The 16,584-nt window shown below is 45.7% G+C and overlaps 1 protein-coding gene across 2 annotated transcripts in view; it reads left to right on the plus strand.

The window, feature by feature from the left end:
- LOC140395410 (forkhead box protein K2-like) overlaps positions 1-16,584 on the plus strand; it is a 142,427-nt gene that overhangs the window by 77,544 nt on the left and 48,299 nt on the right. For both annotated transcript variants that reach the window (XR_011936182.1, XM_072483133.1), the window contains exon 2: positions 14,450-14,644. Coding sequence is in view for 1 of the 2 variants with exons in the window: in XM_072483133.1 (XP_072339234.1) it covers positions 14,450-14,644 (195 nt within the window). In the remaining variant the exon portion in view is untranslated. The remainder of the gene's footprint in view (positions 1-14,449; positions 14,645-16,584) is intronic.

A 16,584-nucleotide genomic window follows, 5' to 3' on the forward strand; every position in this document is an offset into this window, starting at 1 on the left:
TGAAGGCAGAGAGTGTGGATAAAGGGGTCTTTTTCAGGATGGCAAGTGGGAATTAGTGGTGTGCCTCATGAGTCGGCGCTGTGACCACAACTTTTTACAATATACTTTAATGTTCTGGAAGAAGGAACTGAAGGCACTGTTGCTAAGTTTGCAGATGATACAAAGATATGTAGAGTGACAGGTAGTATTGAGGAAGCAGGGGGTTGCAGAAGGACTTTGACAGGCTAGAAGAGTATGCAAAGAAGTGGCTGATGGAATACAATGTGTGAGGTTATGCACTTTGGTAGGAAGATTGGAGGCATAGACTATTTTCTAAATGCTTAGGAAATCAGAAGCACAAAGGGACTTGGGGGGTTCTTGTTCAAGATTCTCTTACTGTTAATGTGCAGGTTCAGTCGGCAGTTAGGAAGGCAAATACAATGTCAGCATTCATGTTGAGAGGGCTAGAATACAAGAGCAGGGACGTACTTCTGAGGTGATATAAGGCTCTGGGCAGACACCATTTGGAGTATTGTGAGCAGTTTTGGGCCCTGTATCTAAGGAAGGATGTGCTGGCCTTGGAAAGGATCCAGAGGAGGTTCACAAGAATGATAACTGGACTGAAGAGCTTGTCAAATGAGGAACGGTTGAGGACGCTGGGTTTGAACTCGTTGGGAGTTTAGAAGGATGAGGGGAGATCCTATTGAAACTTACAGGATGCTGTGAGGCCTGGATAGAGTGGACGTGGAGAGGATGCTTCCACTTGTAGGAAAAACTAGAACCAGAGGGCACAACCTCAGACGAAAGGGACGATCCTTTAAAACTGAGATGAGGAATATCGTCAGCCCGAGGGTGGTGAATCTGTAGAACTCTTTGTCGCAGAAGTCTGTGGAGGCCAAATCACTGAGTGTCTTTAAGACAGATAGATAGGTTCTTGATTAATAAGGGGATTGGGGTTATGGGGAGAAGGCAGGAGAATGTGGATGAGAAAAATAATATTTTTTTGTTAATCTTTATTGTCACAAGTAGGCTTACATTAACACTGCAATGAAGTTACTGTGAAAAGCCCCTAGTCGCTACATTCCGACGCCTGTTCAGGTACACGGAGGGAGAATTCAGAATGTCCAAATTACCTAATAGCACATCTTTCGGGACTTGTGGGAGGAAACCCACACAAACACGGGGAGAACGTGCAGATTCCGCACACTGACCAAGTCGGAAATCGGACCTGGGACCCTGGTGCTGTGAAGCCACTGCTAACCACTATGCTACCGTGCTGCCATGATTGAATGGCGGAGCAAACTCGATGGGCGAGTGGCCTAATTCTGCTCCTATGTCTTACAGTCTTATGATTACAGAATATCCCAAACAGCTTAAAGGAAGCATTGACTCCATCTGCATCTTCAGATGGATTCATTGAACAGTTTTAAGAGCTGGGGAGTTAATATTTGTCAATAAACCAACAGTTTAAACAATTCATTTGGTTAGTTATATCATTGCTGTTTTTGGGACTTTACTATGCACAATTATCCCACATTATGATAGTGACTACACTTCAAAAGTACTTCATTAATTGCAAAGTGCTTTACAATGTTGCAAAGCTGTGAAAGGTGTTAAGTAAATAGTAGTTTTTTTTTTCAGTCTCATTCCTCGTCTCTCCCTCTCTGTCTGTGTGCCCCCCTGTCTCGCTCTGTCTGTGTGCCCCCCTGTCTCTGCTTCTTTCCTTCTCTGTTGCATTGCGTCTATATTATAAACACTAGCTGGCAGAAGTGCAGTAGTAGGTTAAAATAAATTGCTTCATTCTGTACCAGATGTGGCAGTGCACAATTTGCTTGTTATGTTGTGACTTGTGTTATGCAGCATTTGAAGACTCTTATCATCCAAAGTAAGTCTAGTGTTAAGTACTGAGAGGTCTCTATGACCGCTGGTCATATAATCTATCATGAGGTCCATGGAGTAAACTCCTGTTAAAAATCCAAGTTGCTGAATGTGCATGAATGTTCAGAGATTATGATGAAAACTATGTTAGAAATGTTTTTATGTGGTCAGGTCATAGCTCTTTGGGAAGCAGTGCACTATTACCAGAAACCTCAACAGAATGTTTGACAAAAACTATCCTGTGGTTGGAGGAGCTTAAAAGACCCAACTTGATTTCTTCTCTCCATCCCCCACCCTTAGACTTCAAGGACTTTTCTGTTTTACTTAAGAAGTTCATGTTGAGAAAGATCACACTAATTTCATCACGAGAGCACTATTCAATTATTTTATTCTAATAGATTTTTTTTTTAGTACTCTTCTTCATTTCAGCTAGATGCAAAATATAGCTGAAGGCAATTGTGCAAATTATTTACCACACCCTTCCTGTACCACTGAAAGCTGAATGCCACTTTTATTTTCCTTTTAGTACCTGGTCTCTGCTTCTTGTCTCTTTTTGATAATGCAGCTGAGATTTGCATTTGGCGATTGAACTGCCATTTTCACTTCCTGATGTAACTTGTCAGTCCTCTGACACGTTGCACAGCTTAACAGTGAAGTTTGCTTGAAAATTAGTCATCAGTGGAATGTGAATCCTCAGGCTACTCTAAACTTGCATAATGCTGAACAACATTTCGGGTCATAATTATGCTTATTGATTATGTGTTCACAGAAAAATAATTCTAACGGTTGAATGGCAGTGAAACCTTCACTTTGCTCGCAATATGCTTTAGGCTTGGATGATCAGTCGTAAATGACATCAGGATCACCGTGCCTCCAATGGCATTACCATTTGTGTATCCAAACCATCACCATCCCGTGTGTTACCATTGACTAGAAACTTAACTGGATCAGACTATAAATACTATGGCTACAACGGCAGGTCAGAGGCTGGGAATTCTGGAGTGGAAAACTTTCACCCCGATTCCCCAAAGCCTGTCCACCATCTACAAGGTCCAAGTCAAGATGGTATTGGAATCTTTTCTACTTGCCTGGATGAGTGCAGTTCCAACAACACTCGAAAAAATTGACAAAGCAGCTTGCTTGATTGGCACCCCATCTAACGTCTTAAACGTTCACTCTCTCCACCACTGGCGGATCATGACAGTAGTGTGCACCATATGCACAATAGCAACTTGTCAAGCTTCTTTCAACAGCCTTTATCCAATAATGTATGCCAATTAGAAGGACCAGGGCAGCAGATGTCTGGGAAACCACTGCCTGCAAGTTACCCTCCCAAGGCAATATATCACGTTGTTCCTTTGCTGTTACGGGGAACCTGGAGCTCCCTAACACCACTGCAGGTGCACCTACACCACACAGACTGCAGGTGCTCACCATCTTCTCGCGGACATTTAAGGATGGGCAACAAATGCTGACCTTGCCAGAAATGCACACATCCCATGAAAGAATACTTTTTCCTGCACAATCTAAGATTAAATGCGTAAATGTAGAAATCCTTGAATGATGGTGGGTAAATTAATAAATGCTGATATCCAAATGTGCAATTTGGCATCCATCTCCCCTTTACGAACAGTTTTTTCCCCAAGAGCAACTGGTAGCTGCTCAGAGTACTTCCTGCCTGACTGGAAGCTAAGCCTGTAAATCAGGCTAACCTCAAGGTGGGGGTCCTGGCAAAAAGAGATGTGCATACAGTTATGGCACGGCAGATGGTAAGTGTTGGGCTACCCAAATTCCAAAGGGAAATTTGGGACAAGCTGCCACAATGGTTTGCAATTTGTATATTATAAGCTGGTATCTAAAGTAAAGATAAGTAACACTCGGACCACTTGTGATGATTTTAAATATTAAAGTTAAACATTTATTGGGATAAAAAAAGAAAATAACGTATTAAGCAAAGAACACCTTTACACAGTTAAGTGTTTTTACAAACCTTTCTTAAAAGATTCTGGCTTAAATAAACTCAAAGCTATACCCCGTTTTGATGGCAACAGTGCTCATGGATTTTTAATCTATAGAAAATTCTATAGAATATTACCATACAATGTCCTGCTGCTTTAGGAGGAATCTTGGACTTCTCTCTGAGGGTGGTAAAATTGGTGTTTATAGGTTTGGCTTCAGCACAGAGACCTCACAGCCACGACACAACAGTCCCACTTTAAATATTTTTTCCCTTTGATCTTCCACGCTTCTTGTTTCTACAATCCTTTTGAAATTACTCTTTCCAGAATTGATCTGACCTTTTTTTGTTACTTCATGGCTATCATATTTGTGAAGTAAAAATGCTATTTTGCCTCAGACATTTATGATCTCCCAAATAATAATCGCTTATTGTCACAAATAGGCTTCAATGAAGTTACTGTGAAAAGCCCCTAGTCGCCACATTCCGGCACCTGTTCGGGGAGGGCGGTACGGGAATTGAACCTGCGCTGCTGCCTTGCCTTACAAGCCAGCTGTTTAGCCCACTGCGCTAAACCAACCCCTGGTTGAAATAGAATAGAATCACTACAGTGCAGACGGAGGCCATTCGGCCCATTGAGTCTGCACCAACCTTCTGAAAGACCCAGCTAGGCTCAATCCCCATAACCCCACATAACCTGCACATCCCTGAACACTGAGGGGCAATTTTATCATGACCTAACTTGTACATCTTTGGACTGTGGGAGGAAACCAGAGCACCTGGAGGAAACCTACGCAGACATGGGGAGAAAGTGCAAACTCCACACAATCTCTGAAGGCTGGAATTGAACCTGTATCCCTGACACTGAGGCAGTAGTGCTAGCTGCCTTGTTGCCCCATTTTACATGTTTCCTTTGAAATCCAACAGCCAGCTTTAACATCACGTCACTTATCTGCTGAATGTAAATTCCTGGTCAAACTGATTCCCTGGCCCCCTGTTCATTGCCATTTCAACCACTTGCATTCACACCACCTATATTGATACTTTGACCTTTGCAGTCTTAATGTCTCCAGTTTAATTAAACCAGTCACATCCATATTCTCTCCCAGAAGCTTGTTTCCCAGTATATGACAGTGATATTGCAAAAAATCTAATTTTCCTCAATACCATGTAGTTTAAACTCGGCATGCGGACAGGTTTCCTATTTAAAGGTCCTCCCTTGCCAATGCAACCCATCCTGTCAGGATGAAGGTCGTTGTGTCAGACCTTTCCACACAAGCTTTCCCCTTTCACTGACAATTTCCAAGGCCAAAGCAGACCGATTTCATCCTTGGATTTGTGTCTGAATTCCAGATGAGCTTCTAATTATATGTCTGCTCCATCACAAAGGCTTCACCTCTAACATCTGTATCCCTACAAAACCTTTCAGATCTCTCCACTGCTCCATTGGCGACTCCACGATTCCTTTCTAAATCTTTGCATCTCTTTCTGACTGTCCTTAAAATATACCTCTGACCAAGCTTTTGGGTCACCTATCTTAAAACTACTTTAGGTTGGCTGCTGTTAAATCTTGTTTGATAACACTCCTGTGACGCACATGGATGTTTTACTCTGTTAAAGGTTCTGTATAAATATAAATTTTTGTTCCTTTCTTCTAGCTGAAAGGCGATGATGGGGAGGGGGTCTGGTGTTGGGTGCAGAACATGAAAGAGGAGATAATATAGTTTGTGACAAAATACAAAACTAGCTATCTAAATTGGTGCGATCCCAACTTTTAAAGTGTAAAAAATAAAATCTGCAACTAAATTTTAATTTGGCAATACTGTGATCGGTGAACTGTGATTTATTTCGCCTTGTGTCATTAGACCCATCAAGTCTGCACCGGCCCTTGGAAAGAGACCCTACCTAAGCCCATACATCCTCCATCCTATACCCACCTAACCTTTTTTTTTGGACACTAAGGGCAATTTAGCATAGCCAACCCACCTAACCGGCACATCTTTGGACGGTTTCTTTAAAATGTTTCTAATATTTCAAAATCTGACTGTTTTAATAATAAAACCCTTGCAACCATTGCTGTGTAAGTGTGGCTGTATTCTGTGATTTTGATCCACAGACAGTACCATATCACTACTTTGACAAAAAGTCATCCAGATTCGAAATGTTAGCTCCCTTCACTCCGCAGATGCTGCCAGACCAGCTGCGATTGTCCAGTATTTTCTGTTTTTGTCTCCGATTCCAGCATCCGCAGTAATTTGCTTTTAACTCTGTGTACGATATCACTAGTTGGCTCTTGGTATCTGTCTGAATTGAAATGCTTAAACACAACTTTAGCGTTAATTCTTCACTTTGGGCAGAATGCCAAGCAACCATGGAAAACAGCACCAGCTGATCAACATAGGGGATAGGGCCAGTCAACAACATGGGTGTGATTACTTGATGTTGTTTATGTTACAGTCCGTGCATTGTGCATAGCCCTGCTGGGGAATGCTTAGTGAGACTGTTTATTCACAGTATCATCTATAAATAGTCCTTTGCTCTCTTAGAATTGAGAGTTGAAGGTAATGTTTGTGATGACTACAAATGGAATGTGTGATATCCATTTGTTGATTGAGATGTGCTTCATTTTAACATTTCACTTGTTATGAAATGCAGCAGTATATAATATACCTTGTTCATGCTGTGTTGAATTTCTATTTGCTGTTTCTCTTCCATGGTGAAAAAAACAGTTGAATTGGACTTTTGAGCATTTGCGTTTTAGAAAATAATTGGAGGCCAGTTTTAAAATCGAAGCCCTGCTGATTTGTTGAACATTGTACATGTAGTGTTGCCTACTTAAGATGCCTAACTTTTGCAGCAGTAACTGTTGAGTTAACTATCCCAAGAGATTGAGGTTACGATTTGTGCAGAATAAAGCATCAGACTGTTTATAATTAAAGGCCACACAGGTTAAGGACCAGAAAGGCAGTATCTCCAAACACTCTAGTTTTAACATTTACCTTGTGAAACTACCACCTGAGTCAATAGCTTCCGTGTGTAGTATTAATGGTTGAGAACACTTTTCAACAACTTCTCAATCGTGAATCCACAGTGGCAGCTGATTATCTCCAGCTAATGCCCCAGTATCCTGTTATACCACCACTGATGAAAGAGCTGTGACAAGCAATTAACCAGTTGGAAAACAACAAAGCCAGCGACTCCAATGGTATTCCAGCTGAAGCCTTTAAAGCTGGTGTGCTTTCAAAACACCATGCACTCATCCTGCAGATTTGAGAGGGAATCCCCACCCGGTTTTCAGAAATGTGACAATTGTAACTATAGTCAAGAAGGGGAATAAATCAAGTTGTGTAAACTGTTGAGGTATTCCCCTCTTGTTCATTGCAGGGAAAATCCTGACATGTATTCTCCTGATTTACTTACCTCCTGTAATTGATACAATCCTTCCAGAGATATGTTGGCTTTCAACCTTCCAGAGAAACCTGGCATGGTCTCTGTTGCCAGACACATCCAAGATAAATGTTGAGGACAACACCAGGAACTCATTGTTGCATTCATTGACCTGACCAAAGCATTTGACTCCGTATATCGCGAGACTCTATGGACTGTGCTCCAAGAAACAACTTTGTAATCCTGCAACTGCTTTATGATGACATGACTGGAACTGCCTTAAGTGGGACATCTAAAATGGTGGCCTTCAAAATCCAGACTTGTCAGCAAGGCTGTGCAATATGTTATTGTTCACAAACTACTTGACGATGACTAATCATCTCATTAAAGATCAACTACCCTGTAATACCAGTATTAAATTCCACTTGGATGGAAAACTGTTCAACCCCAGTCGCCTCTGGCCCAAAACTAAACTGACCGTCGTAGGCCTGCATGATATGCATTGGCAGACAATAACATTGTCATTGACCACTCAGCATCAGATTTGCAGCCACTCTGATTTCTTCAATTCTGTGTACAAAAACTTGGCCTTTCTTTGTTGCCCAAACAAAACGCTCATATCTACCCACACCTGGTCAACCATATATATGTTGAAGGAGTGTGTCGGGAATATGTTGAGTACTTCCCATACCTTGGCAAGCACCTCCCTCTAAAGGTCATCATTGATGAGATCCAACACTGGATGTACTGTGCCTGCTCAGCCTTCTACAAGCTATGACAGCAAGTGCTTAACAAAAAGACCTGCAAGCCAACAAAAGTCCCTAGTGTACAGAACAGTTATCGCCACCTCACTCCTGTACTCCCATGAGCCTTGGACTGTTCATCAGGGACACGAGTGCTGGAGAAATTCTGTCGGCAATGCCTCTGCTACATCCTCCAGATTCAGTGGGAAGAGCACAATCAAATGCTGATGTCCTTCTTGAAGACAGCTTCCCAAACATTCAGGCAAAACTCCAGCAAATCAAATAAGCCGACACTGGATGGTCAAAATGCATCTCTCCTGCCAGGTCCTAATTTCTCAATGCTTAAATGCCTATCGTTGCAGGGGAGGACAGGGAAAATGCTTCAAAGACTCACTGAAGCTCTTCTTGAACACAGAAACATTGACAATAATGAAAGTGAGGAAGAGCTTGCAAACAGTCATTCAAAACAGTGATAATTAAAGCTCCATCCTGCTTTGAATCACCGTGTCTTGATGTTGAAGCAGAGCTATAACAGAGGTGGAAAGAAAAGGTAGCAAATCCTGCACTATGGATCTCACTACCTCGTCGGGCAACCTATCCCATGTGCCCAAAGATTTGTGGATCAAGAATCAGCCTGTTTAGTCACATGAAGACCCATGGCAGAAACTCGCAACCCTGAGTAGACATCATCCTAAATCAATAGAATTAATGTGATAGTCTAAATATCTGTGAATGAGGACTTCCGGGTGCGGCGATGACCAGCTAAGTCGCACGTTTCGGCAGCTCCCGGTGGAACGGACTTTTGGGCTCTTAATAAGAGCCCCAACGGCAATTTTAACGGCTAGAAGCACTGTGTGGTAAACCAGAAGGGAATCCCCCCTGGAAACGGATGGAAAAAGGAGAGGGAAGTGGCCAGATTGCAGTGGATCCTTTGGAGCAGCGGCAAGGAAGGCAAGCAAGAACCAAGGTGGCGACGGAAGGTGGCAGTTTAACATGGGGCCCTGAACAACAAGAGTTTTTGAAATGTTGCGTGGAAGAACTTAAAAAGGAAATGAAGAAGGAGCTGTTGGCCCCGATATTACAGGCGATCGAAGGGCTAAAGGATGAGCAAAAGACCCAGGAGCGGGAGCTTCGGGTCGTGAAGGCAAAGGCTGCCGAGAACGAGGACGATATACAGGGCCTGGTGGTGAAGACGGAGATGCACGAGGCACACCATAAACGATGTGTGGAAAGACTGGAGGTGCTGGAGAATAACGTGAGGAGGAATAATTTAAGGATTCTTGGTCTTCCTGAAGGGGCAGAAGGAGCAGACGTCGGGGCATATGTGAGCACGATGCTGCACTCGTTAATGGGAGCGGAGGCCCCGGTGGGTCCGCTGGAGGTGGAGGGAGCATACCGAGTGATGGCGCGAGGACCGAGAGCAGGAGAAATTCCTAGAGCCATAGTGGTGAGATTCCTCCGTTTTAAGGACACAGAGATGGTCCTTAGATGGGCAAAGAAAACTCGGAGCAGTAAGTGGGAGAACGCGGTGATCCGCGTATATCAAGACTGGAGTGCGGAGGTGGCGAGAAGGAGGGCGAGCTTTAATCGGGCCAAGGCGGTGCTTCACAAAAAGAAGATAAAATTTGGAATGCTGCAACCGGCAAGACTGTGGGTCACATATCAAGGGAGGCACCACTACTTTGAGACGGTGGATGAGGCGTGGACGTTTATTGTGGAAGAAAAACTGGTATAAGTGGGTCATTAAAAAAGAACGTTTGAAACAAAGGGGGGGGCGAAGAGGGGGGAAAAAGGGGGGGGAAAGATGAGTTTTATGTTATTAATCCTGCGATGCGGTAACTTTTCTCTCTTCCACAGGTGATGGTGGAGGGAGGAAGGGAGGTGGAGGAGATGGGGCGTTGGCCATGGGGGGCGGGGCCAAAAGGGAAGCGCGGGCTTTGTTCCCGCGCTATGATAATTATGGCTGGAATAGGGAAGCAGGAAGGAGGGGGCGTCGCACGGTGCGAGCCGAGGTCGGCCAGAGTTTGCTGACTTCTGGGAGCAACATGGGGGGTGTAACTACGCTAGTGGGGGATCTAGCGGGGGGGTGGGAGGGGGGAGTTACTGGGTTGCTGCTGCTGGGGAGAGGGGGGAGCCGGAATGGGGTGGGGTGGGCGGGGGGCACCGCCTGGGGGAACACAGCTGCGTGGGAACCGGGTGAGGAGCTGGAAAAAGGTGATGGCTAATTGACAAGGGGGGGGGGGGGTAAAAAGCCCCCCAACCCGGTTGATCACGTGGAATGTGAGAGGGCTGAACGGGCCGATAAAGAGGGCACGAGTACTCGCACACCTTAAGAAACTTAAGGCAGACGTGGTTATGTTACAAGAGACGCACTTGAAACTTATAGACCAGGTTAGACTACGCAAAGGATGGGTGGGGCAGGTGTTTCATTCAGGGCTAGATGCGAAAAACAGGGGGGTGGCTATACTAGTGGGGAAGCGGGTTATGTTTGAGGCAAAGACCATAGTGGCGGACAGCGGGGGCAGATACGTGATTGTGAGTGGCAAATTACAGGGGGAGGCGGTGGTCTTGGTAAACGTATATGCCCCGAACTGGGATGATGCCAATTTTATGAGGCGCATGCTAGGACGCATCCCGGACCTAGAGGTGGGAAAGTTGGTAATGGGGCGAGATTTTAATACGGTGCTGGAGCCAGGGCTGGACAGGTCGAGATCCAGGACTGGAAGGAGGCCGGCTGCAGCCAAGGTGCTTAAAGATTTTATGGAGCAGATGGGAGGAGTAGACCCGTGGAGATTTAGTAGACCTAGGAGTAAGGAGTTTTCGTTTTTCTCCTATGTCCACAAAGTTTATTCGCGAATAGACTTTTTTGTCTTGGGTAGGGCGTTGATCCCGAAGGTGAGGGGGATGGAGCATACGGCTATAGCCATTTCGGACCACGCTCCGCATTGGGTAGACTTGGAGATAGGGGAGGAAACAGAAGGGCGTCCACCCTGGAGAATGGACATGGGACTAATGGCAGATGAAGGGGTGTGTCTAAGGGTGAGGGGGTGCATTGAAAAATACTTGGAACTCAATGATAACGGGGAGGTCCAGGTGGGAGTGGTCTGGGAGGCGCTGAAGGCAGTGGTTAGAGGGGAGCTGATATCAATAAGGGCACATAAAGGAAAGCAGGAGAGTAGGGAACGGGAGCGGTTGCTGCAAGAACTTCTGAGGGTGGACAGGCAATATGCGGAGGCACCGGAGGAGGGACTGTACAGGGAAAGGCAAAGGCTACACGTAGAATTTGACTTGCTGACAACGGGTACTGCAGAGGCACAGTGGAGGAAGGCACAGGGTGTACAGTATGAGTATGGGGAGAAGGCGAGCAGGTTGCTGGCCCATCAATTGAGGAAAAGGGGAGCAGCGAGGGAAATAGGGCGAGTGAGGGATGAGGAAGGAGAGATAGAGCGGGGAGCGGAGAGAGTGAATGGAGTGTTCAAGGCATTCTATAAAAGATTATACGAAGCTCAGCCCCCGGATGGGAAGGAGAGAATGATGTGCTTCCTGGACCGGCTGGAATTTCCTAAGGTGGAGGAGCAGGAGAGGGTGGGACTGGGAGCACAGATCGAGATAGAGGAAGTAGTGAAAGGAATTAGGAGTATGCAGGCGGGGAAGGCTCCGGGACCGGATGAATTTCCAGTCGAATTTTATAGGAAATATGTGGACTTGCTTGCCCCGATACCAATGCGAACCTTTAATGAGGCGAAGGAAAGGGGACAGCTGCCCCCGACTATGTCAGAGGCAACGATATCGCTTCTCCTAAAGAAGGAAAAAGACCCGCTGCAATGCGGGTCCTATAGACCTATTTCCCTCCTAAATGTAGACGCTAAAATTCTGGCCAAGGTAATGGCAATGAGGATAGAGGATTGTGTCCCGGGGGTAGTCCATGAGGACCAAACTGGGTTTGTAAAGGGGAGACAGCTGAATACGAATATACGGAGGCTGCTAGGGGTAATGATGATGCCCCCACCAGAGGGGGAAGCGGAGATAGTGGTGGCGATGGATGCCGAGAAAGCATTTGATAGAGTGGAGTGGGATTATTTGTGGGAGGTGTTGAGGAGATTTGGCTTTGGAGATGAGTATATTAGATGGGTACAGCTGCTGTATAGGGCCCCGATGGCGAGCGTGGTCACGAATGGACGGGGGCCTGCGTATTTTTGGCTCCATAGAGGGACGAGGCAGGGATGTCCTCTGTCCCCATTATTGTTTGCACTGGCGATTGAGCCCCTGGCAATAGCATTGAGGGGTTCCAGGAAGTGGAGGGGAGTACTCAGGGGAGGAGAGGAACACCGGGTATCTCTTTACGTGGGCGATTTATTGGTGTATGTGGCAGACCCGGCGGAGGGGATGCCAGAGATAATGCGGATACTTGGGGAGTTTGGAGAACTTTCAGGATATAAGCTGAACATGGGGAAAAAGGTGAGCTGTTTGTGGTGCATCCAGGGGAGCAGAGCAGAGAAATAGAGGACTTACCGCTGAGGAAGGTAACAAGGGACTTTCGCTACTTGGGGATCCAGATAGCCAAGAATTGGGGTACATTGCATAGGTTAAACTTAACGCGGTTGGTGGAACAGATGGAGGAGGACTTCAAGAGATGGGACATGGTATCCCTGTCACTGGCAGGGAGGGTACAAGCGGTTAAAATGGTGGTCCTCCCGAGATTCCTCTTTGTGTTTCAGTGCCTCCCGGTGGTGATCACGAAGGCTTTTTTCAAAAGGATTGAGAAGAGTACCATGAGTTTTGTGTGGGCCGGGAAGACCCCGAGAGTGAGGAAGGGATTTTTGCAGCGTAGTAGGGATAGGGGGGGGCTGGCGCTACCGAACCTGAGTGAGTACTACTGGGCCGCCAACATCTCAATGGTATGTAAGTGGATGGGAGAAGAGGAGGGAGCGGCGTGGGAGAGATTGGAGAAGGCGTCCTGTAAGGGGACTTGCCTACAAGCCATGGTGACGGCGCCGTTGCCGTTCTCACCGAAGAAATACACCACAAGCCCGGTGGTGGTGGCTACTCTGAAAATTTGGGGGCAATGGAGACGGCATAGGGGAAAGACGGGAGCCTCGGTGCGGTCCCCGATAAGAAATAATCATAGGTTTGCTCCGGGGAGAATGGATGGGGGATTTGGAACATGGCAAAGAGCAGGAGTAACACAATTGAGAGATCTGTTTGTAGATGGGACGTTTGCAAGTCTGGGAGCGCTGACCGAAAAATATGGGTTGCCCCAAGGGAATGCATTCCGGTATATGCAACTGAGGGCTTTTACGAGGCAACAGGTGAGGGAATTCCCGCAGCTCCCGACGCAGGAGGTGCAAGACAGAGTGGTCTCAAAGACATGGGTGGGGGACGGTAAGGTGTCAGACATATATAGGGAGATGAGAGACGAGGGGGAGATTATGGTAGACGAGCTGAAAGGGAAATGGGAAGAAGAGCTGGGGGAGGAGATTGAGGAGGGGGTGTGGGCTGATGCCCTAAGTAGGGTAAACTCATCGTCCTTGTGTGCCAGGCTAAGCCTGATACAATTTAAGGTGTTAAACAGGGCGCATATGACTGGAACACGGCTTAGCAAATTTTTTGGAGTAGAGGATAGGTGTGCGAGATGCTCGAAAAGCCCAGCGAATCACACCCACATGTTCTGGTCATGTCTGGCACTACAGGGGTTTTGGGTGGGGGTGACAAAGGTGCTTTCGAAGGTAGTGGGGGTCCAGGTCGAACCAAGCTGGGGGTTGGCTATACTTGGGGTTGCAGAAGAGCCGGGAGTGCAGGAGGCGAGAGAGGCCGATGTTTTGGCCTTTGCGTCCCTAGTAGCCGGGCGCAGGATACTGTTGATGTGGAAGGAAGCCAAGCCCCCGGGTGTGGAGACCTGGCTAAATGACATGGCAGGGTTTATAAAGCTGGAACGGATTAAGTTCGTCCTTAGGGGATCAGCTCAAGGGTTCACCAGGCGGTGGCAACCGTTCGTCGAATACCTCACAGAAAGATAGAGGGAATGGAAAAGAAGAAGACAGCAGCAGCAGCCCGGGGGGGGGGGGGGGGGGGGGGGAGGAGGAACCAGAGGGATTCTCAGGGATGTTAATATATAAGTATAATATGTATAGGTTGTTGTTATAGATAATTGTATATTGGACTGTTAAAACATATTTTTGGAGAATATGTATCTGGGACAAGGCAGTTGCCATTTAGTTTTGGTTTTGTTTTTGTTTATATATTATTTATTTCTTGTTTATAAAACTGGCCATTGTTATTTATATTGTTATATTACTGTGTAAAGGATACACAATGTACTGTGATGGTTGGCCAAAAATTTTCAATAAAAATATTTTAAAAATAAAATAAATATCTGTGAATATATTAAATATTAGTGCTTTTTTGTATGTGTGTAAGATGTAAAAATAAAATCTAATAGATGGATAACAAAACCTTAAAGCCAGACAATGACACACCAATTGAAACTTGTGCTTGTATTTTCCAGATGTACCTTCAGGTTCCCCAGCACAAACATTAAGATCTCATTTACCACACTGTGCAGTGAAAAGAAAGAAAAACAGGAGGCCCCAGAATCTCCAGTGAGGCCGGTCCAACCACAAATCTCCCCTCTGAAGATAAACATTCCAGACAACATAGCTGATTTGATCAGTCCCCTCCCTTCTCCTACTGGAACAATCAGGTAAGATGCTGGATAGCTCTATTTCTGTGCTCCAAATTGTGCTTTTCTACTAAGTAAATTGAAGACCGAATTAGAAGAGTTACTGAAATCTTCATTGAAATGGATGACTTTCAGATTTTGAAGACTTAGGGAGAAATTAGCAGAGGAATGTTTGCGAGAGGGAGTTCCAGGGGCTAGAGTGAGATGTAGGTGATCTGCAACATGACAGCCAGCATGTTTACCATACAAGTTAAAGGTGTGGGGATAATAAGATGTGGAATTGCTAACCTTGTCCTTTTCACGCTCACCTTCTCAGAAACTGAGTTTCTCTGACCTCCCTCACAACTTCCTGGGTGCCTGTCGGTTTGTAAATTAAACCAGTCTGATTGCAACAGATGAGCTTCTGATCATATGTTCATGCCATCGCTGCCTATTTGCAACTCCGCAGCATTATCGGACTTCGCTTGTCTCAGCTCATTTGCTCAGTCACACTTTTGTTTGTTACCTCTAGACCCGGCTATTCCAGCGCAAAGCTGGCTGGTAGCTCTCATTCGACCCTCCATAAAGTCTTGGATGAGGTCATCCAAAACTTCACTCTCCGTGTCTTAACTTTCACCAGTCCTGTTCATCTACCATCCCTCTGCTTGCTGGCCTATATTGGCTTCTGGATATGCAAAAACCTGATTTTGAAATTCTCAACCTTGTATTCAAATTCTTCCATTGCCTTATAGCTCCCTATCTCTGTATTCTCCAGTTCCATAACCCTCTGATATTTTCACCCCTCTGATCCTAGCCTCTTGAAAATCCCCGAATTTAACTGTTCCAGCATTGGTGGCTTCCCATTCCGTTGACTAGGCCCACAAACTTTAGAATCCCCTCCGTGCACCTCCCCAACCTGCATTTTCTCTTTTAAGATGATCCTTATGTGAGCAACCATCTGTTAATCTGACCTAATATCTCCTTATTTGGCTCAATGTTATATTTTGTTTTATAATGCTCCTGTGAAGTATCTTGTGTTAAAGCTGCCATATAAACTGTTGTTGACTCTCCTCCCATATCAACAAGCCCACTGCCTTCCTCTGTTCCACTTTTGGTACACCCATCATGGCACAAGCCACTGGCTTTCACAGAGTCATCCCCTGTTAATAGTCACCATTCCACCCAACTCATTTGTCTGAAATTAATCAGCACCTCATTCCCTTTTCATCTCCCACTATCTCTCCTCAAGGTCTCACTGGTCATCAACAGCTAGTTCATGTAATGTCACCCCAAAATTATCACTTTCTCACAAATGAGGGTTCTCTCTCAATAACCACATTGAGGGAAAACATGAGTTACTGGCCTGAAACCTGCGAGAACCTAGATTACACCCCTAGTGGGGTGCCACAGGGATTTAGAGTACCCAATTCATTTCTTCCAATTAAGGGGCAATTTAGCATGGCCAATCCACCTAGCACATTTTTGGGTTGTGGGGGCGAAACCCACGCAAACACTGGGAGAATGTGCAAAGTCCACACGGACAGTGACCCAGAGCCGGGATCAAACCTGGGACCTCGGCGCGTGAGACAGCAGTGCTAACCACTGTACCACCGTGCTGCCCTCACAATATATATTAATGATTTGGATGAGGAACAAAATGTAACATCTCAAAGTTTGATACCAAGTTGGGTGGGAGGATGAACTGTGACGAGGATGCAGGGATCCTACAGCATGATCTGGACAGGTTGGGCGAGTGGGCAAATCAATGGCAGATGCAGTATAATTTGGATAAGTGTGAGGTTATTCTCTTCGAAAGCAAAAACAGGAAGGCAGATTAATACCCGAATGGTTGTAAATTGGGAGAGGGGACTGTGCAGCGGGACCTGGGTGTCCTTGTGCACCAGTCACTGAAGGTAAGCATGCAGGTGCAGCAGGCAGTAAAGATGACTAATGGTATGTTGGCGTTCATTGCAAGAGGTTTC

Source organism: Scyliorhinus torazame, chromosome 18, assembly GCF_047496885.1.
Source record: "Scyliorhinus torazame isolate Kashiwa2021f chromosome 18, sScyTor2.1, whole genome shotgun sequence".
Lineage (NCBI taxonomy): Eukaryota > Metazoa > Chordata > Chondrichthyes > Carcharhiniformes > Scyliorhinidae > Scyliorhinus > Scyliorhinus torazame.